The sequence below is a fragment of the Prunus dulcis genome, chromosome 7, assembly GCF_902201215.1.
Source record: "Prunus dulcis chromosome 7, ALMONDv2, whole genome shotgun sequence".
NCBI lineage: Eukaryota > Viridiplantae > Streptophyta > Magnoliopsida > Rosales > Rosaceae > Prunus > Prunus dulcis.
Window position 1 is genome coordinate 14,130,129 of NC_047656.1, and position 21,445 is coordinate 14,151,573.

The 21,445-nt window shown below is 35.6% G+C and overlaps 4 protein-coding genes across 5 annotated transcripts; 3 read left to right on the forward strand and 1 right to left on the reverse strand.

Moving 5' to 3' along the window:
* Positions 1-374: 374 nt before the first annotated feature.
* Positions 375-2,664, forward strand: LOC117634932 (patatin-like protein 1). Its single transcript, XM_034369214.1, has 7 exons — positions 375-629; positions 730-911; positions 1,005-1,179; positions 1,305-1,466; positions 1,696-1,998; positions 2,186-2,361; positions 2,449-2,664. Exons 1-7 carry the CDS (start codon positions 501-503, stop codon positions 2,501-2,503), a joined length of 1,182 nt encoding a protein of 393 aa, XP_034225105.1. The 5' UTR covers positions 375-500; the 3' UTR covers positions 2,504-2,664.
* Positions 2,665-3,852: 1,188 nt separating this feature from the next.
* LOC117634526 lies at positions 3,853-8,411 on the forward strand. Of its 2 annotated transcripts, none has more exons than XM_034368672.1 (12): positions 3,853-4,311; positions 4,437-4,538; positions 4,772-4,852; positions 4,965-5,074; positions 5,228-5,363; positions 5,503-5,601; positions 5,867-5,972; positions 6,114-6,568; positions 6,657-6,830; positions 6,932-7,129; positions 7,392-7,718; positions 8,058-8,411. In XM_034368672.1, exons 1-12 carry the CDS (start codon positions 4,015-4,017, stop codon positions 8,148-8,150), a joined length of 2,178 nt encoding a protein of 725 aa, XP_034224563.1. In that variant the 5' UTR covers positions 3,853-4,014; the 3' UTR covers positions 8,151-8,411. The 2 variants fall into 2 exon arrangements, with proteins under 2 accessions (XP_034224563.1, XP_034224564.1); XM_034368673.1 differs by having other exon boundaries at positions 3,855-4,311; positions 6,117-6,568.
* A 672-nt stretch (positions 8,412-9,083) lies between these two features.
* Positions 9,084-10,966, reverse strand: LOC117634527 (patatin-like protein 1). The gene is made up of 6 exons (XM_034368674.1): positions 10,859-10,966; positions 10,554-10,735; positions 10,198-10,384; positions 9,920-10,081; positions 9,354-9,659; positions 9,084-9,263 (listed from the first exon to the last, which is right to left on the reverse strand). Exons 1-6 carry the CDS (start codon positions 10,964-10,966, stop codon positions 9,084-9,086), a joined length of 1,125 nt encoding a protein of 374 aa, XP_034224565.1.
* Positions 10,967-17,323: 6,357 nt separating this feature from the next.
* LOC117634482 lies at positions 17,324-20,560 on the forward strand. Its single transcript, XM_034368615.1, has 6 exons — positions 17,324-17,632; positions 18,236-18,465; positions 18,586-18,844; positions 19,491-19,670; positions 19,775-19,924; positions 20,098-20,560. Exons 1-6 carry the CDS (start codon positions 17,603-17,605, stop codon positions 20,263-20,265), a joined length of 1,017 nt encoding a protein of 338 aa, XP_034224506.1. The 5' UTR covers positions 17,324-17,602; the 3' UTR covers positions 20,266-20,560.
* Positions 20,561-21,445: the final 885 nt, after the last annotated feature.

Consider the following 21,445-nt stretch of genomic DNA (forward strand, 5'->3'; position numbering starts at 1 on the left):
TAAAGTATAGAGTAGTCGAGCCACTGGACTAAATAGTCTTAAAGAAAGTTGAATGCAATACGATTGTTTGGTATGTAAGCCCATTGTTAGACCACATACACATACTTTAGAAAAACATATGCAGCACTATACGCATCAGGAAATACATTTACGATTGTTTGGCATGTCCAAGCCCCATAGTCAAACTCACCTAACTATCCATGTTACTAATTAATATCTGATAAAGCATGAGCATGGCTCTAACATGACCTTGTTTCTTCATATCTTGATCATGTAGCCAATTTAAGTTTACATGGGTTCAAGTGTAAATTGCAAAACCTTTTTTTAATATATTAGCTTTCATTTTCAAATCATTATGCAGCCAATCCCAGCTGGCCAACCCTGTACAAGCACATGGGTTTAGGGTTGAAAGTTTGAGACTTTACCTATTTATACATGAGGAGGTCCATGCATCGTCGTCATGTATTAGATTACTTGCTTAGCAAGCTGAAAATCAAATAATGTCTCTGCGTGAAGAAATCAACCCATCAAGCTATGGTGATAAAATCACTGTTCTAAGCATTGATGGTGGAGGAATTAGAGGCATAATCCCTGCAACCATATTGACTTTCCTTGAATCCAAATTACAAGTATGCAATTATCTATATACTAATTATCATCATCATCCAAATTACATGGAAAATTTAGACTGATTTTTGTTTTGTTTTTGTTGTGTATGTGTGTGCTTAGGAACTGGATGGAGAAGAAGCCCGAATTGCAGATTACTTCGACGTGATCGCAGGAACAAGCACAGGAGGCCTAATAACAGCCATGTTGACAGCACCTGACCAAAACAAACGACCTCTCTATGAGGCCAAAGATATTGTTCCATTCTATCTCAACCATTGCCCCAAAATATTCCCTCAATCCAGGTTCATTAATAATTAATGATCACTAATTATATAATTTCTTTTGCAAGTTTAGTTCTAATTGCATCCCATGATATTAATTAATGGATAATGTAGTGGACCACTTATGAGAATGAGAGCCTTAAGGGGACCCAAATATGATGGCAAGTATCTCAGAAAGTTGGTTCGCAAAATACTTGGAACTCGAAGACTGCATGAAACTGTAACTCGAATTGTGGTGCCTACATTTGACATCAAATTGCTACAACCCCATGTCTTCTCAACCTTCGAGGTATCAACTTATAACTTATAATTTCATAAGTTGCACATACAATTTATTATATATCACTGAGAGATTAGGAAAAATATGATATGATATGAGTAATGTATAGCAGCATGGTTGAAAAATGTTCGCAGGCAGAGATGGAATTTTCTGAGGATGCATTGCTATCAGATGTTTGCATCGGTACTTCGTCTGCTCCAACTTATCTCCCAGCTCATCATTTCAAAACTAAAGATTCAGAAGGAAATGAAAGGGAATTCCACCTTGTTGATGGTGGGGTGGCAGCAAACAATCCTGTAAGTATCATATATTTACCGACCACCTCTCATTCAGGTACGGTGAGATTTGTTTGAAAGATAGGGTTAAATGTGGTACAAATAGTTTTATTGAAGTTATATTGATGCTTGATACTAATTAATATGGTACCATGGTCCTTAATTCATCCAAGTACTTGTTTATGGAACATCTTTTCTTTGTGCTTCCCTTCTTATGATCATTTTTGTGTGTGTGATTTGAATTGGAAAGGCATTGCTGGCAATGAAGCCAACAGGGAAAGTGTTCCCAGGCAGTCCAGATGATCTGGCCTCACCACAAAGTCTACAATATGAGAAATACCTTATGCTCTCACTGGGCACAGGGACTTCAAAGATAGAGAAAAAATACAACGCAAAAATGGCAGCAAAGTGGGGGATTTTGGGCTGGCTTTACAAGGATGGCCATTGCCCTTTACTTGATGCCTTCACATTTGCTAGCGGAGACATGGTCGACCTTCACATGTCCTTGATTTTCAGGTCTGTCAAATGCGAGCACAACTACCTTCGCATTCAGGTACATATATTTCATCAACCTAAGAAATTAATGCTATAATTTTTGCATTCCATATACATCTCTAATCGAAGCATATTCAACTTGAGGTCATTTCTGTATCGGTCAAATATGTGATCAATAATGTCATACGAATAAGGGTTTCAAAGTATTTTTCATGATTTATTACTATGTGTGAACTCCAATCTAGGATGACACATTAAGTGGGAACACATCATCGACAGACAAGGCAACGAAGGAGAACATGAGGGAGCTAATAAAGACTGGTGAGAGTCTGTTGCAGAAGCCTGCTTCAAGGATGAATCTTGATACAGGGATATTTGAACCAGCTCACAATGGAGCCACCAATCAAGAAGTCCTCACTAGGTAGTGACGTCATAATGTATTTCATAACCATTAAACTTATATCAAGCTAATAATTAAGCATTAATACTTGTGTTTGTGGCTTGGCAGATTTGCTCAAAAACTATCGGAGGAGAGAAGACTGCGAAAGGAACGATTACATTAGTGGTCCTCCATTTGATTACAATATATAATAGATTCATTATCTTAATTATAATTGTGTTTAAGTGAATTTATACTTGGTATTAGAATCATGATATTGGCATATTGCTTGACACATCTGGTGCAAGTTTTATTCATTAATAATAATTTATATATATATATATATCTCTCATTTGCTCGCCAATTTTTATTAATTTTATTTTCAAATGGTTGTAATTTTCCAATTTTCATGAAAATAATATATTGGTGTTCTCCATTAAAGAAAAAAAGAGAGGAGCAAATGAGGATTACAACTTTTCTGTGAGACATCCATTGTGGACCGTTACTATATATACGTTTTTTATAATTATAAAACGTTGAATCAACGGATGTGAGTCGAACTCAAGACTTGATGAACTTTAGCTACACCATAAAACCAACAAACGAGACATACAATATTATATATATATATATATATATTCCACTTGTACCTAATTTATGCATGATGACAAGACACAAGGATGTCATAGTTAAATCTAATTTTGTAAATGTTGGCAACAACAACAACAATCCTAATTTTGTAAAAAGTTAATGAGCTAATTTAATTTATGTATGTTTATATGTATGGTGGTACATAAAGAAAACTATTAGTTGTGACTTTAATCATACGTTCCAATAACAAACATGTAATTTAATTTGAACCATAATGTTGCCACTTTGTACATAATCTCGTGGTATTAATTTTTTTTTTTCAAATATTTGAAATTTCATAATCTCGTCTTCTTCTTTTTTCAAATATAAGATAAGTTGTTCTAATGAGTTCAAGTAACGAGAAAATATGGAATAATAATAATAATAGGTTAGGCTTATGATATGTGGAGGGTTTGGTAGTCCATACTCGATACCCTCCAATATAATCAAGAAACATAATGCTTTCTTTAATAATTTTTAACATGCATATGGGTGGCACCACATCAAAAAGGTGGGCCAAACTGTCCCTATTCTTTTTGAAAAAAATTTACTTGTAATTGAGATAATACTATTTTGTTATCCTCAATTAATAACAAATTACTTATCATTGTATTATTGGCCGAGTTAGCAAAAACTAGTATTCCCTTTGCTTGAGAGTTTATCTCATTCCCTCTCTAAAAATGACAACAAAAAAGAAAATTTTAACATATATTATTAGAATGTCTCATTAGACAGAGAGAAAAAGTTCAATATGCCACGAAAGTATTGACTCTTATCCAACAATGTCAGCAGGTGAGATCACAGATCTTTCGAGGTCCCTAGACCTCCACCCGGTAAGAGTAACAACACCCGCCCTTTCTGTCTTCTAATTTACAGCCACGTGGTGAAACCTATAAAAATAACCTCCAATCGATCCACAGTTTTCCACCTCGTGTCCACTCTCCGTTTTAGAGAAACATTTTCCCTTCCGGCCCTCCACCAATTTTCTCTCCATCTCGTTCAAATACAATTATTTTCATTTTCCTTCCAACCAAACAACCCGAAATTTTCCCGAGAAATTCTAAAATGGACACAACGCCGATTAACTGGGAAGCCCTGGACGCTCTCATCATCGATTTCGCCAAATCCGAGAAGCTAGTCGAAGACTCCTCCTTTACGACGTCGTCTTCTCCACCCTCTTCCCCACCTTCTTCTTCTTCTCCCTCCTCTATCTCCTCCTCGTCTTACCACTCGAGATTGATCATTCGCCAGATCAGACGGTTGTTAGAGGCCGGTGACATTGACGCCGCCATCGATCTCCTTCGCTCCCACGCCCCTTTCATTCTCGAAGATCACAGGCTCCTCTTCCGCTTGCAGAAACAGGTACTCTTAGCTGTTTGGCTGCCGAGAAAACGCCCGAAAATATTGTAAATTACAGTTTTTAAGGGTTTTATTTGTTTTTTGTTTTTTCATATCAAAATTATTAACTTTGTGCTATTTTCTTAAAGAGGTTTATTGAGCTATTGAGGAGAGGAACCACAGAGGATCGTGATTGTGCAATTAATTGCCTGAGAAATGCTCTTGCTCCTTGTGCCCTTGACGCTTATCCGGTACTTAAAAAACTTGATCTTTGTATCAAGCATCGTAAAGTATCTTTCTTTCAATAATCTTCTAACGGAATTCACCACTAAGAGACTGGAGAGGTTGGCTATAGCTCTATTGTCCGTGTGTCAAAATTGAGCAAATATGAGTATTGGGTTTGTGCTAGTTTACTAAATGTTTGATGCAAGTTGCTTACTCTGTTCAATTATGAGTTCTGATGGATGTTTTTATTGCATTCAAGGAAGCATATGAGGAATTCAAGCATGTACTTCTTGCTTTTATTTATGACAAAGAAGATCAAACTTCTCCAGTAGCAAGCGAGGTGGGATATTTTATGTAATGTCAACGCAACTATGACCTATGGTTCTTTTCTTTTTTCCCCATACCATACATGTAGACTGACGTAAAGGGCATGCTTGTTTTATGTTTTCCAGTGGTCTGAAAGGAGGAGGTTTGACATTGCTGGATTGATTTCCACTGTCTTAAGAGCCCATTTACATGCTTATGATCCAGTCTTCTCGATGACATTGATATATTTAATAAGGTGTTACCTCATTGACTTTAATTTAGTTACTTGCAATCAACATTATTCTATTCTTTGGGGTGTGAGTGAGTGAGAGTGCCTGTGTGGTGGGGATACAGCACAGGTACTAGATTCATTGTAGTAGTCTTTTAAAGTTATCCCTGTCTTATGCAGCATACACAAGGGATTTTGTTTTCGTCAAGGAATTTCGTCACCCATTTCTGATCTTACTCAGAGGCTGCTTCTTGAGGAGCGGGACCCCCCAGCAACACCCCAGGAGACCCTGTATGAAGCACCTCCTTTTGATGAGGTGAGATTTCTAAAATTTGAACTTTTTTCTGTAGATGTTACAGAAGGTAAACAAAGAATTATCGTATAGTCAGCATGTCTTATATAATTAAACTGCTAACCATGTCTTATATAATTTTATGTGTGGTTTGGAAAACCAGGTGGACATACAAGCTCTTGCACATGCTGTGGAGCTTACAAGACAAGGAGCAGTAGATAGCTTGAGATTTGCTAAGGGTGATTTATTTCAGGCGTTCCAGGTTATTAATTACCTTTTCAACGTTATTTTCATCACAGTTGCTTTAAGTTTGAATATATGTTATTACATTTCACAATTCATAGGAGTTCGGTCATTGGATGCTTATCCATAACTCTTATTTCTTGCATGTTTAGTGGTTCCCTGGAAAAATAAACCTAATGATGCTACTGTAAATCATTTATGAGGTTCTTTGAATTATATATGGTTGGCTCAATATTTTGACTTTACTGATATTAATTTTTGTTCTTAATACTTATCTACTGCAGAATGAATTATGTAGAATGAGGTTTGATGTTATCATGCTTGATGAGCTTGTTCGCGAGTACTGTGTTTACAGGGGCATTGTGGATTCTGGTATTCCATCTTCTTCAGGTGATAATTCAACTTTTTCATTTCATTATTTTTTTAATGTTTCATAGACGTGTGTGTGTGTGTGTGTGTGTGTGTGTTTTTTTTTTTTTTTTCCTTCTTCTTAATTTCTGGTTCTCCTACTGATCTACCTCCCAATGACAGCAGCTGGAATACAAAGCCCTTCTAAATCTTTGAAAGTTGATCAACCAGGGATTGGGTTTTGTTTGTCAAGAGGCAGTTCCCATGAGGTAGATTCTGGTGCCGGCAAACATTCTGATGGTGAAATTTCCATCAGTACTAATGATAACCTAGGTGGTTCCCCTGGAAAGAATTCTGAAGTGACTAGCATGCAAGGAGTAGATGTTGAATTACGTTATGCTTTTGAGTCAACAAACAACCATGAAGATTGTAGCACCAGTGGATCACATCAGTCTGATAATCTCAGAGTTCCACAAAGAAGCAAAGCCAATGTAACTGCAGAAAGAAGTAAACGCAAGCGATGGAGGGGAAGACAAGATGATATTTGTTTTACTACTGGCGTTTCCTATAATGAAACAAGTAAAGAGCTTAGCACGACGGCCGTGGTTTCCAATATGTGTTCATCAAGGGAACAGCAGGTTTTGTTTTGTTGTAATTACTTATATGTTGTATTGGTAGTACCAGTGATGTTATTGGTTGTTAGTTGACAAGAGTGTTGTTCTGCAGGCTTCAGAATGTTTAAGTTTAGACATTAACAATGTGGAGGATAAATATGAGATTGTGCTTGGGATGAAGGAACTAACTAGCAAAGGGATGGCTGCGGAGGTTGTGGAAGAAGTTAATGCTATGGACCCAAACTTTTTTGTACAAAATCCCACTTTGCTGTTCCAACTTAAGCAGGTACTTTGAGCATGTATTGTCAGTAGCTTCATTGAAGTAAATGGTTTTTATTAAGATTTTATGATACAAAACTACTGTCTAATCTTTTCACCAACCTGTAGGTTGAATTCCTTAAGCTTGTCACCTCCGGTGATCATTCTAGTGCTCTGAGGGTTGCTTGCTCTCATTTAGGTCCATTAGCTGCTAGCGATCAAGCTTTACTGAAGCCCTTGAAGGAGACTTTGTTAGCACTGCTCCAACCTAATGAAGATGCACTTGGAAAAGGCTTGCCCTTACATGCTCTTGCAACTTCACTACAGGTATCCCATGACTAATTGTCATAATTCAGTTAATAGGAATGCTCATGCAATTTATTTCATTAATTGATTCAGTTCTTAGTTTGTACTGCGTTCTTTAAGGTTGCAGTTGGTATTCACTGCACAACTCTTTTCTGCTAGGGTTTTAGGATAACTACCATCAAATCATTTTTCCATCTGGACACAGTTCTTAAATGTAATATATATTATTTACATTGCACCATGCCATAAGTAAGAATTAATCAATTGCTTCTGTGTCGGATAGGTTGCAATTGGTAGGAGGCTTGGCATTGACGAACCCCAGCTTATGAAAATAATGAGAGCTACCCTTCACACACATAATGAGTGGTTTAAACTTCAAATGTGTAAAGATCACTTTGAAAATCTATTGAAGATTGATTCCTTAAAAGATGTTACTACTCCTTCGCTCGCTGCTGCTGCAATTTCAAAGTCAAATGCAGATAGTTGCTCTAACGGGTCTTCCCAAGTTACAGTATCTTCAAGCACCAGGATGGTGGAAGATGGGAGCAGTCTGACTCAAGTTTCATCTAGAGATGTTGTGTGTGATGAAAATGCAATACTGAAAGTAATGGTAAGTTATGAACTTAAGTTACATCTTTCTGTACATTGCCTTGCCTTTGAGTGGTGGTTTTTTGGTTTTGAGGAACTTTTTAGTTTTACCTCCATAGGCTTACCAAAGATTGGCATCTTCATAGATTATTCCTATCCATTGTGCATCATTTGTCATTCCCATTCCTGGTCTTTCCTTGCGACATAAGATTACTTGATTATCAATGCATTCCCCAACCAAAAGGGTTCCCCTATGTCAACAAGAAATGTTAATCCAGATCTTTGTATGGTTATCCCATCTTCTAAATTGTAACACATGTTTGTTCCGTACAACTAATTATACTATTTTGGACGATTGCAGGAGTTTCTAGCCTTGCCCAGGGCTGATGCCATCCATCTTCTTGCACAGTACAATGGAAACGCTGAGACAGTCATTCAGCAAATATTTGCATAGTTGAATTGTAGCGGTTTTGCAGCTATCCTATGTACGATTAATTTTTCCCTATTATTTGATTCAATTTGTGCATAAGAGTTTCCCATGTAGATAGACATACACGTAGTTACAAAGAGAGGTACAGTATTATGTCTTGTTAACGCTTAACACTGGCTGTTCTTGGTATATTATCATGTATGGGGATTCTGTCAGCCATTAATAAAACACTGTTGGTTGATAAAAAGATGAAGAAAGCATTCATGGATTGGTTTTGTGGTTTTATATTGTTTGTTAGCATTGAGTAGGCCCAATTTGCCTTAGGTGTGTGGGTTTTTGGAGTTCTCCATTGCCTTGATTCTAAATGGCAATGCATGAAAATAAACTCTATATGTGAAGCATCAAATAGGTCACTATTGGGTATGAAAATGGAATTGAGTTTTTTTCTTTTGCCTTTTGGAAAAAGATAATTATTTAAATTTCATTAATAAAAAGAACCTAAATACAATCAAACGTTGTAACCGGCAAAAAGAATAATAATATAAATATACAATCAGCGTCCATCCAGCTCCAAGACACAATTAGGAGCCCCATACCCTTTGCTTATGCAGTAGAGGCTGCTGTGGATTATTATGCCAACTTTCCAAATAATTTTCAGAAAATATATTTCCAAAGTCAACCACTTGCATTGCCATTGCTAGCTAGAGCCTTGAAGGAGATACAAGCAAGCAGCGCACTTACAACACAACTCATTACTTAATGTTAGATTTTGGTGATTTTGACTCCCGGAGCTTCTTTTCGTCCGAAAGTAATTTTGCAAACCTACAATACAATACAAGCATTTTCTTGGTCAACAAGCATTAACACAATCAATGATGATGATGAGGAGTCGTTGACTAATTCTAATTCAAGAAAAAATGTTGATTCTGCATCTGCAGCATAACCATCTGATAAGGGTTACCTTTGAAGTGCTTGCTGATTGGTGCCACCATTTTCAACTGGTTCGTAGAGACCCGTATCCAAATCCATGGTTGAAATTGGTTTCTGGAGCAATGTATTCCCAACTTCCACTAGATTTTCCAAGTTCTCCTTGGTAGCTTTATCAGCTGAAGCTAGATTTCCCTTTAGCGTGTCCTCCTGGTTTCTCAATATTCAATATAATATATATTTGTAAATTAACGAACATATAAATTATAATATAAATATATTATATTCAAACTCAGTTACCTCAATTCTGAGGTAGTTCTGTTCAGAATGGAGGGCTTGGAAAACCACAGAGTTGTGGTAGTCAACCATACAAGCACTTGCTTCATCAAAGCATTCCAATAAAGGACTTGACCCATCCTCGTATAACCACCCTATAACACCCCATTTGGAAACCTTCTTAGCATTGTACCTCAGCTCACTTCTGTTTGAGCCTGTCCCAAACGAAACCAACAAAAGACGATCGTATAACTCCATGGGCTTAATCTCCATGAAATCTGGATTTTGCTTCTTAGTTTGTTTTATCACTTCACTAATGGCAACCGAAGCCTGAAACCATATTAAATTTAGCAACAGTAAAATTAAGTCAGTCATGACACACCCTCCAAATTGCATACAAAACACTGCGTCACAGTCTGAGAAATGCTAACTGGACTTGCTTAAAAGAAAGTGCGGCTGTACACAGTACATGAAACTTTCTTATAAGCAAGTCTCTTTAGCATTTCCCGTCACTCTTACTGTATATGGTATACTGAACTCTAAAACCTATTTTTTAAAAAAAAAAAATCATGCGTAATTAAGAGCATCACCGGATTATTAGCGGCCACGCCACCATCGATGAGGTTGAACTCTTTTGGTTCCCCTTGTTGATCATTGTTTTCGAAATAGTGGGCAGGGAGCAAAGTTGGTGCTGCTGAGGTACCAATGCAAATGTCTGAAAGTTTAGCATTCAACACTGGACGGCTTGTCACCTTGATCATGACAAAAATACTTAGAACTTCGCTTAATTATCAATCAAATTCCACATGAAATTATTGATTTCTCATAATTGGTAATTAGTAATTAATATATTGATTGAATAAAGAACCTGATAAGAGGAAAATATGACAGGCAGAAGTTTCTTGATGTCAAACGTTGGAATAACCACGTTTGTCAAGGTTTGGTCCAACCTTTTGTCCCCTACTATATTTCTTATTAGCTTGTGCAAATACTTTCCATCATACTTGGGTCCTGTTAGAACTTTAACTAGATCTACAACTGCAGCACACAGTCCCCTGTATAATCATGAGACCGAAAGAGCGTTAGTTACCAGTTTAGTGGTACTTTTCTTCATGTTGTTTGAAGAGGTTCGAGTCCGAATCTTTCTTTTCCGACAAAAATAAGCAAAATTATATATCGATGCATCTAATTACAATTTTCGCATTAGTGTTTCAATAATATTACCTTGATTGTGGGAAAATTTTTGGACAGTTGTCAAGGTAAAATGGGACAATATCTTTGGCAGCGTATAATGGTCTATTGTTGTCATTAGGTGCTGCTAGCATGGTCGCAATTAGACCACCTGTGCTTGTCCCAGAAATAACGTCAAAGTAATCTGCAAGCCTTGCATCTTCACCATCTAGTTCCTAATTAGTTAATGCCACCTAATTAATAATGTAATTATGTAAAGCTTATTATGAATCGAAAACGAAAAGTGTTACCAAGCGAGCCCTTACCTGAAGTTGAGATTCAAGGTAAGCGAGAAGAACACCGGGGATGATTCCTCTAATTCCTCCTCCATCTATACTGAGAACTGTTATGAGGTTGCCATATTTTGGAGGCTGAAGGGCATTTAGAGATGAGCTTATATTTTCCATCTGTTGTGACAAGCTTGTGGATGTGGTGATCGATACAATCGAAAATGACACACTGTGGCTTGGACTTAGAGGCATTGGGTTTTGCGTGCTTATACCATGCCTTCAATACTCCTTATTTTATAGCCATTTGTTCATACTTCAATATCAATCCAATTTAATAAAACCTAGGCAGTTTTTTTGGTCAAGAATAAGACCTAGAGGTAGTGTTTTCAAGAACATGTGTTGGTTTAACTAAAGGATTATAAGATAAAGTATAGATAAAAATGATTGGACTTAACTGATGGTCTCCCAATATGAAGTACCTTATTGCTATTCAAATCTTGACATTATTAGGTCCTTTTTAGTGAAGATTTACTTGGAATCTGTAAGCCTCGAATTATTATTTAATTTTTTTGTTGGGCGTTAGCCCCTTTTCTTCACAAAAAAAAAAATCTTGAAATAGGTTAAATTCTAGTCTTACTAATGTCACAAAAAATTCCAACAAATATACGTTTGTTTACGTGACCAATTCAATCAAAATAAAATAATCTTTGTGGGTTTATTTTAATTTTTTTTTCTTGTTCAAAGAATACGAAGACGAAATCCACAAGGAACACAATTAAATTAACAAATTATTATATTTTGAAAAGATGAAATCCAAGAAACTTTGACATTTGGGTGGCAATGCTGGTGAGCTGGTCCAGTCAGTTCAAGTAATGTGGTACTAATTAAAGTGATTATATGGGGAAGTAATGTGGCAATCCACATTACATGCAATTTTTTTTAGAGTTTGTTTGGAAGTGATTTTGAATAGGTTTTGGAGAGAAACACCTCTCATAAACTTCTCCATAAAATCATTTAAAATAACTTAAAGTGAGTATATGGAGAAGTGATTCTCCATATTGTTTTTTGATTTATCTAAAATCACTCTCAAATAAGCTCTTAATCTTTCGGTTACATGAAATGTGGTTAGATATATGTATATATAATTAATATAATTTTAAGAAAGTCATATCATATCTTTCTCTCTTCAGGTTTGGGGTGCGGTATTGAGTATATATATATATATATATATATATATATATATATATATATATATATATTCCATACGAAAAGTCTAAGCGCGTGCTTTAAATGTAAATATTTAAGATTATCCAGGGTTTGGTTAACCAAGTCATGAGTCATGACTCAACGCTCTTGCAAGATTATTTAATAAATATTCATCTTTGTTGTTCATAAATATTAAGGTTAATAATTTATAGCAACTAGGTAGCAATAAAAATGAAAACCCACACGAAATCTGAGGTAGGTAAAGGTAATGAGCTAATTCCACAAGAAATGATAAAGGATCTGAGGCTTTATATTTAGATATTGTACATTTACTTGTATTTCGTAATATTTAGATTATCTTAAGGATCTAATTATTTAAGACATGACACACGACACGTAAACTTAAAAAATAAAAATAAAAAATCTAATAACTTAATTCAATTTTAAAATTAAAAAAAAAATCAAAATTCAAGATTAAAAAAGAAGACACGCAACTCTCCCTCCCCACCCTTATCCCCGCCATCCATACCCAACTCAAAGCCGCCCTGGCCACCACCATCTGTCTTTCCCTCTCACACACAGATTGACCCCCACAACCATGAAATAAGCAGGGTGTGAATACAAATCAAAGTGGTTCTCCAAATTGTAGAATTTGGAGGATTTAGTTTTTGGTCAATTGAGTATATTGAGAAGGGGCAGTGAGTGGAGAGGTTTATTCAATGGATATATGCAATTCCAATTTGATATTCCATATAACACTTTTTCATGTACTTTCAAAATCATAATCTGAGTGGATCAATACCCAAGCTCCTTTTCCCTCCCCGACCTGAGCCCAGATTCCCCTTCCCCGCCCCAACTCCTCCTAGCCCACTTACCCTCAACTTTCGAGGATTTTTTAACTTTATTTTTTTTATTTAAACAATAATAATTTTAAACAATTTTCTGATGAAAAAACTAATTTTTAATACATAAGTTGTTGATGTGTCATGTCTTAAACGATTAGATCATTAAAATTATCTAAATATTAAACAATACGGACAAATGCACAACATCTAAATGCAAGTCTCGTGATCATCAAGTGACCCTCATGAAACTGATAAAACAACTTCTCTGATTAAGCAAATAAAGAAGAAAAGAATGAAAGCTTTACTGGTCAGAAGCCCATTGGACCTCGAATATGAATATGTTAGACTTGTTTTGATACTCCTTCCGGCATGGAATGCAATGCATCTGACATGAAATTCATTGAAAATTTTGGTGCCACATTCCAAAGCAGTGAGTGCCAAGCGGGTAATTATGGGCTGTGCCTAGTGTCCTTTCTTTTTTTGGTCAGAGACGCAGTGTCCAGGTTTTGTCTTGAAGCTCAAGCAGCGGTACCACTGGTACTGAGTTTTGAAGCAGCTGTTTTCCATTGTTACAACTTGTATATCACAAAGATTTGGACTCACATGTTTTGGCAGTCCTCGCTTTAATTCTTTGTGCTTTTGTCTGCAAACTAAAGCCCAGGTGGAGGAGAGTTTTACTGTGTCCGGCTGTAGTATACGACAACACACTTAACACGATAAAATCAATGTGGGATTGAGTTGAATTAAAATACATGAAATTTTGATGTGTTATGTGTTTCTAACTTTTCTATGGGTGACCTGTTCCGACAATCGGATTTAAAAATTTCTCCGAATAGAGGTGATGATAAGTAAGTTATGATTAATAGTTGTGACATGACGATGTAAAAAGACATATCACAAATTATATATTATTTTGTTGTCACTAATATATGTAAGGATTTTATCAAAAATATCGAGTTTTAACCGTTGATGCATGTACGGATAATGACTGGGACAGTCGACCATCTTTGGATTTCAAATATCATATTCTTCCTTGTTTGGCAAGTAGCAATGACCTAGTTTCCATATGATACCAGTGCCCTTAACTTATTATGTTGTCCCCATTACAATGATAGAGGGTTGTTTAAAGTGCAAGCAATGAATAGCTCCTGTGGGACAATGAGGTATACTCATAGATTCTTCAACCGTAATATGATAATAATATATATACTACAAGCAAAGTTATATATATAATATATAGTGTAATACTGAGCAAAGTAGGTTGTCACAAAACTATTTAGAGTGGGCTTCACGTTTTCCTTCGTATATATATATATATATAGTCCTTTTTTATTAAGGGATCTTTTAAATAATTTTATTTGAGGGACGTCTTTTAGGGTACTCTATAATTTTTTTTTCAATGATCCAAACCATCTATTTTATAGGCCTTCATTCATAGATCATCCTTACAAAAAATTAGACAAATGGGAAACCTTTTCAACATCCAATTGTGTCCTACAAAATCAATAAACACGGTGCTTCAAGAAAATACTAAAATTTCAATAACTCAATTGAATTGTCAAATGATATCGGATTCAAGTGATTTTTTCTAGAAATGATCTTTGAATGAGTATCTACAAAATAGACGGTTTGGATTAGTGAAATACAATCCGGAGTGGACCCTACAAGGGATGTCCCTTAAATAAGCTTATTTGAGAGATCCCTCAATGGAAACTCTTTGTATATTATATATATATATATATATATTTTTTTTTTTTCTTATATAAAATTATTTTAATCTCTGAATGTAACCCATTTCGAAATTTGAAAGAAACTTCAACTTTAAAGAAAAGTTGACACTTGACTCACACACACACACACACAGAATTTGGGTACTTGAAACGAAACACTTGGCAGTTGGGTTCAAGTGGGGCTGGAAAATCATGTGATTGCTTGCATTGATGGATTTTCTGAAATAGGATTAATTATAGAGTAGCTGCTGCTTTCTTCTTCTTCCCAGCACATCCTGAAATGGATTTTCCAAATTAATCGGTCATTAGTTCACATAAATGCTAGTCTATGTATACGACTTTGACGTCTTCTAACTCTTGAAATAAAAGATTGAACTGGTAAATGCCTGAAACAGAAAACTTCCTTCCTTGATTACCAAAATCAAAACTCGTGTTTGGAATCTTAATTATAGCTTTTTAATATTGGAAGCAATGAACGTTTCTAGACCTAATCATTTTCAAGTTTGACAATGCAAAAAAGTGCTTTAACTGCATTTAACTTTTTTGAGGTAAACAGAAAAAGTCCCTTCTTTTTTTAAAATAATCAAATATTTTAAAGGATGATTTGAAATTCATGATAGCATAGTTTTGTAATCAAGGGAATGCCTAAGATTAGAATGCTATAAATGGAGGTGCATCAATTTGATAGCCAGCTATCTTATCTGAGGATTGTACTTTGGTCTGTTGGTGAAAATCAACATCACTCTATCACAATTCACGATTGGAAAATACTTCCATTCTTTTCCTGTGTGTAGGAACTCATACATTCTTGTCAATAACAGTGTAACATACGTGCAGAAGAGAGAGGTATTTCCTTATAAGAAAGGAGGTAGGCAGTATAAAAATTAAAAGGGTTTGAGGCAATGGCGGATCTACAAAGGGGCTCGACTGGGCTTTAGTCCAGTGCTGGTTTTGTAGTTTAGTCTTAATTGTACAACAAAATCCATTGCAATTAAATATTAACCCACTTATCTTTTAGAATTCAGTTTATTCTAGTCACCCGCATTAGATTTTTTTTCTTCTACCCACTGAAATCCTACCATATTTTCTATATATAAAAATATATAATCTTACCATACAATATTAATTAGCTCAAAAATTCTTGGTTATAAAAGATCTCCCAAAAAATAAATAATTTAGCCCAACTCTAGAAATTTTTTTGAATCCGCCATTAGTTTGAGGGACATCACTCCATCTCTATCTCGTTTATGCTTGGGTTTGTTTGTTTGTTTTTTTTAATGGGGTCTCTCCTTAAAACGCTCCAAAAGTTGTCCTGTTCTATTAGCATAGAGTTTGAGTCCCTGTTTTCTTGTGGAAGGGTTTATACTTCCAGCTATTAAGCTATTTGTGGAAGGGGTAGGTTTTCCAACCACCTTTGTTTAATCCAAAATCCGTCTTAATTTAGAGAAGAGCTATGTAAGTAGGTTTAGAAGTCCTTAACCCACTTTACTATTTCCTAAATTACAAGAAGCATAGTGTTGTAGAAATACATTTGTTAGGAATCCTTATTAGACTTTAATTTTAGCACAAGGTACCAATAAAACGTGGTTGAAGAGTCACAATTAAATTAAACAATAGTCTAATCTCAAATGCGCACCAACCATAGAACTCTAATCATTCAACTTAATATAATTCTCATTTACTCTAAAATAATAATTCGGCCCAATCAATCTGAAATAATAATTCATTCCAATGTAGTGTACGATTCGAAGTCAGTTCAACTTTAATATTAAAGATCTTAAGCCACTTAAGAAAAATCAAAATTTAGAATTGGGAATCGGTAGCTTAATTCTTCTTTAGGAAGCATATTACTTAAATAAGTTCCACAATTCCCACACATCTACTTAAATAAGTTCCACAATTCCCACACATCTACTTTATTTATATATAAACAAAAGTTGGTAAATAACAACTTATATTAGTCGTGTGTATATAATATACAGAAAGTTTCAGTTGAGGGATTCCTCAAATAACTTATTTGAGGGATATCCTTGTATGGCTCATTCCGTATTGTATTTCACTAATCCAAACCGTCTATGTTTTAGAGAATCATTCAAAGATCATTTCTACAAAAAATCACTTGAATCCGATATCGTTTGACAGCTCAATTGTGTTATTGAAATTTTAGTACTTTCTTGAAGCACTGTGTTCATTGATTTTGTAGGATACAATTGGATGTCGAAACGGTTTTCGATTTGTCTAATTTTTTGCAAGGATGATCTATGAATGTAGACTTAAAAAATATATGGTTTAGATCATTGAAAAAAAATTTATAGGGTACCCAAAAGGGTATCCCTCAAATAATATTATTTGAGAAATCTCTTAATAGAAAAGGACATAAAATTATTTAAGAAATCTCTCAATAGAAAGGGACTATATATATATTCTTGTAATTTGTAGATTCTATCGTAATCAAACAAAAGTCAAAGTCTACATATTTCCTTCTCTTTTATTATCTTTTATTAATTTTTTGTTTCTGATTTTCCTTTTTTTGGTCGGAAACTCTCTTCCCTCTTCAACGCCTCAAGTCATTTGCTTTTTTTTTTTTTTTGGGTAAAGAAAGAAGTCTTTTGCTTTTGTTGGTATGCAACTTGGACTTTTTAGATTGCGCTAGGTTACGGCATTTGGGGGGCGTATGGCAATTTGATTAGAATTTAGAAAATGCTTATATAAAAATAAAATATCTTATTACCAATAAACAATCCCTCGGAGACCAACAAGAAGAAGAAGAGTTAGGCTTTGTTGTGCTGTGTGTTGCAGCGTTTCCCACTTGGCCTTTCAATTTTTTTCATGGCCCTGTTTCCCAAAAGACCAAAAAAAAGCTCCAAAACCCAGACGCTTCTTTATTTGGCTTCCTTTTTCTCTGTTGCTGTCTCTCTCATCTCTCTTTGAGGAACTAGCTAGGGATACTCGAAGGGTGTTATGAACAGTACTGTCTGAGCTCTGCTTGGTGGTCGGTCTTTGTTTGATTTCTCTCTGGTTCTGGTAAAACAATGGCTGAAGACATCTGTTTCTTCAACAAGGTGCTGCCTTTACTCCCTCCTTTTCGTTATTTTCTGCTTTTAATTCTCAAGTTCACTTTCTGTTTGAAATGAAGTAGTGGGTTATGCTCAAAATGCTGTTTTTATACATAAATTTTGTTTATTCAAATAAAATATTGGTAAGAGATGTATTCTGGTAGTCTTGAAGCATATGTGGGCGTCTTCTTTTTGTTTTTCCAGTTTCTTTTTCCTTAATCACGTGTAAAAGGTGTTATCTTCAAGGCTGTTCCCTCAGCTTTGTGGGTGAAAGACAAATGTATATGGATTTGAAGGAGAATGTTTGGTGCTGGCCGCTCCTCTGGATGTTCGATCTGGGTTTTGAGACTTTAATAGAATTTATCTGTAACCAAGTTTATTATGCTGTTAATGTTACCGCTGAAAAGGACACTTACATTTGTATTCTTCGAACTGGGTTAGTAGTAGAACTAGTATTTAGTGGTTCTATGGATTGTTATACTTGATTATTGTTGTGAGTGTTACTTAGAGAGCATACATTACATTTGTGCATACCGATTACAACTTTTTCATCAACTCTCCTTATCAAGATTTTCATTTAACTCCCCGTTTCCCCATTTTGGTTCACAGGAAACTCTGATCATAAAGCCTCCTAAGAAATCTCCTTTGTTATTGAGGATGACAGTCCTAGTATTTGCAATGGTCTTTGGCGTTTATATCTGCTCAATATGTCTAAAGCAGTTAAGTATCCAAACCATGACTAGATTTCAAAGCATCAAAGTCATTGCAAGGCCTTGCCACGACACCAAACTACTAGAAATTCCTTATAAGCATTACCCAATGCCTGAAACTTTTAGCAGGTAATTGAGAATTTGCACTTTTCAAATTTGAATTTGGGCATTTTCAGCTTTGTTTGTTTTTGTTTCTTTGGATAAGAGCATCTTCAGCTTTGTTAAATCTCTGTTTTGGTCTATTTCTAGGGCTGAATGTGCACGTAATCCTGTAAGATTCTTTGCAATCTTGTCGATGCAGAGATCAGGGAGTGGGTGGTTTGAAAGCCTGTTGAATAGTCATAAAAACGTTAGTTCTAATGGAGAGATATTCTCCGTTAGGTCTAGGAGGGAAAATATATCTTCAATTGTACAGACTCTGGATAAAGTTTACAATTTGGACTGGTTCAGTAGTGCTTCGAAGAATGAATGCTCTGCAGCAACTGGCTTCAAGTGGATGCTTAATCAGGTATACAATGTCTTTCTCCTTCAGGCTAATAATGGTTATCGAATACAAAGTCTTCTGCTCAGTGATTAGCGGAAAGCTTATCCTTTTAGTGACAACTAGTAGGAAATGTAAAACAATGCGAACCATATTACTGTTTAAGAGGTTGTACTAATAAGGTCTTGGAAACTTAGATCATGATTGGTCCAAAGCATCAGAACAATCAATATGGTATTCCCATGCCATGGTCCAGTAAATTGTCAACTTTCTAACAGATTCTGTTTAATTAATTACTTTTTATATATGAAGTTTTTGACGTGATAACTTACCAATAATGAATAAATTTGTATATGATGTGACATGAGGGGTGGTTGGCCATCTAAGATTCTTAAAGGCAATTGTTTTACTGCTTAATCCGCCCAGTTAACTTCTCATTTTACTCAATTTTTCAATTTAATATGTGTTATGTCTCATGAGTCATGACGAGGAGGTAAACTGTTCCTTGTTTCATGTTGGCCTTATATATGTATCATATAAAGCACCAAATTGACTGAAGAGTGGCCATATTGGAATCGCAAAGATATTAAAGGTTGCAATCACCAAATTGACTGGTCATTCTTGTTTTTCTCCAAGGGGAGATGGTGGAAGAGCTAACTTATGGCTTTTGCAGGGGTTAATGGAGCACCACAAAGAAGTTGTGCAATACTTCAATCGCAGGGGCGTCTCTGCAATATTTCTCTTTCGAAGAAACTTGTTGCGTAGAATGGTTTCTGTTCTTGCTAATTCTTATGATCGATACGCTAAGCTATTGAATGGAACCCACAAGTCACATGTACATTCAGAAGAAGAGGTCTCTCTCTCTCTCTCTCTCTCTGATTACCTCTCCCTCCACTCCCCACCACAACCACATTTTCATTATCTTAAATTTTATCTGGTGACTTCTTGTATATGCAGGCTGATACCCTGAAAAAGTACAAGCCTACTATCAATTGCACGAAGTTGATTACTGATCTTAAGGAAATGGAGTTGACAACTTCAAAGGCTTTAGAGTACTTCAATAGCACTAGGCACATCGTTTTGTTCTACGAGGACATTAACCGCACTGTAAGGATCTAAGTAAAACCTTCATGAAATCTTTGAGTTATCGTATGTTCTTGTAAATATTTTCATTATTCACATGGAGACTACTACCATAAGACTTATAATTCTGCTACTATTTTTGTGTACATTTTCCTGGAATTATGCATCTAAAGTAGTCATTATTTCTTCTTATTCAGAAACTAAAAGAAGTTCAAGAGTTTCTTAGCCTTCCACAGATGGAATTAACCAGCCGTCAGGTAAAGATACACAATGGACCGTTGTCAGACCTTATCAAGAACTGGGATGATGTGAAGAAGACGCTTATAGGAACACCTTACGAAGATTTTCTCCGCTCGGACTATTAGGCGTAGTCCTCTGCTAACTCTTTGATACTGGTGTACATACCAACTCAAGTTAATCTTACCCCAGAAGCAGACAGGATATTGCCCGTGCTTTAAAATTTTTTGGCCGCAACAACACAGGCCTGGTGTTTTGATCCTTCTTCATTTTTTATCTCATCAACACTACGTTGATGTGTCTATACACCTTTTTTCTTTTTGTTAACCAGACAGACACATTGTATATGTCAGCTAAGCAATGTGAGTGAATATGCAATTCTTTAATCACTATTTTGTTTTCTTGATCACCCTTTAATTTATATTTGTTTGGTGTTCTGTTTCTGTGTCATGTTATTATTGTCGTTCAATATTATCTGAGGATATACATTGCAATTTGCATGCAGTTTCTTTAATTGTGTTCTCCATCTTCCACAATAACCACTTGGGTATACGAGTTCTTCCATTTTCTCTCTATGTTGCACTTCTTGTTGGGGAAAATACTTTTTATGCTTTAGGCTTTAGCAGTGTCTGCAGAAAATTTATAGACAAGACAATCTTTTCTCATTGAGCTTCGTCCCGCAGTATTTCTGGTTCAATTCCACGCCTTATTTAATTACGACAGACCAGTAATCTTTTGCTTCTTATTTGTGCATTTGGTATTCACTCATCAAAAAACAGGCATGGTCTATTTGAACACAATTTTCCCTCTCTTTCTTTCTTGAATGCGTAACCATGTACACACCCTCACTATAGAATTTCGCCCCCTTATTGACATGTCCTTTTTCTGATATGTCAGACCCTTAATCTAATCCACAACAAATAGCATGCATCTCTCTTTAGGTCTTGGGCCCTTGGATTCCTAATCAAGTGAGTAATGGACCTCAATTCAATGGGTATTCATAATTTGTGTTTGCCTTTTGATTCAAGTGTCCAAGTTGGTTTATAAAATGGTCTGTCGAAATTAGTCTCATGAATAACACTCTTCCCAGATTCCTTTCCCTCAGTACCCAAACTTTGCATTTGTATATATATGGTGACATTTACGCACCGCATATTGCTGATCACATTTTTCATAATGGTGTGATTTGCGAACGACTCACTAGCATGATGAGTCTCTCACCAGATTAAAAATGTACATTTTTTGAGAAATGCGGTAACAACTTTGTGAGAAATGTGATTAATATACAGGCGAAAATGCAAGGCTTAG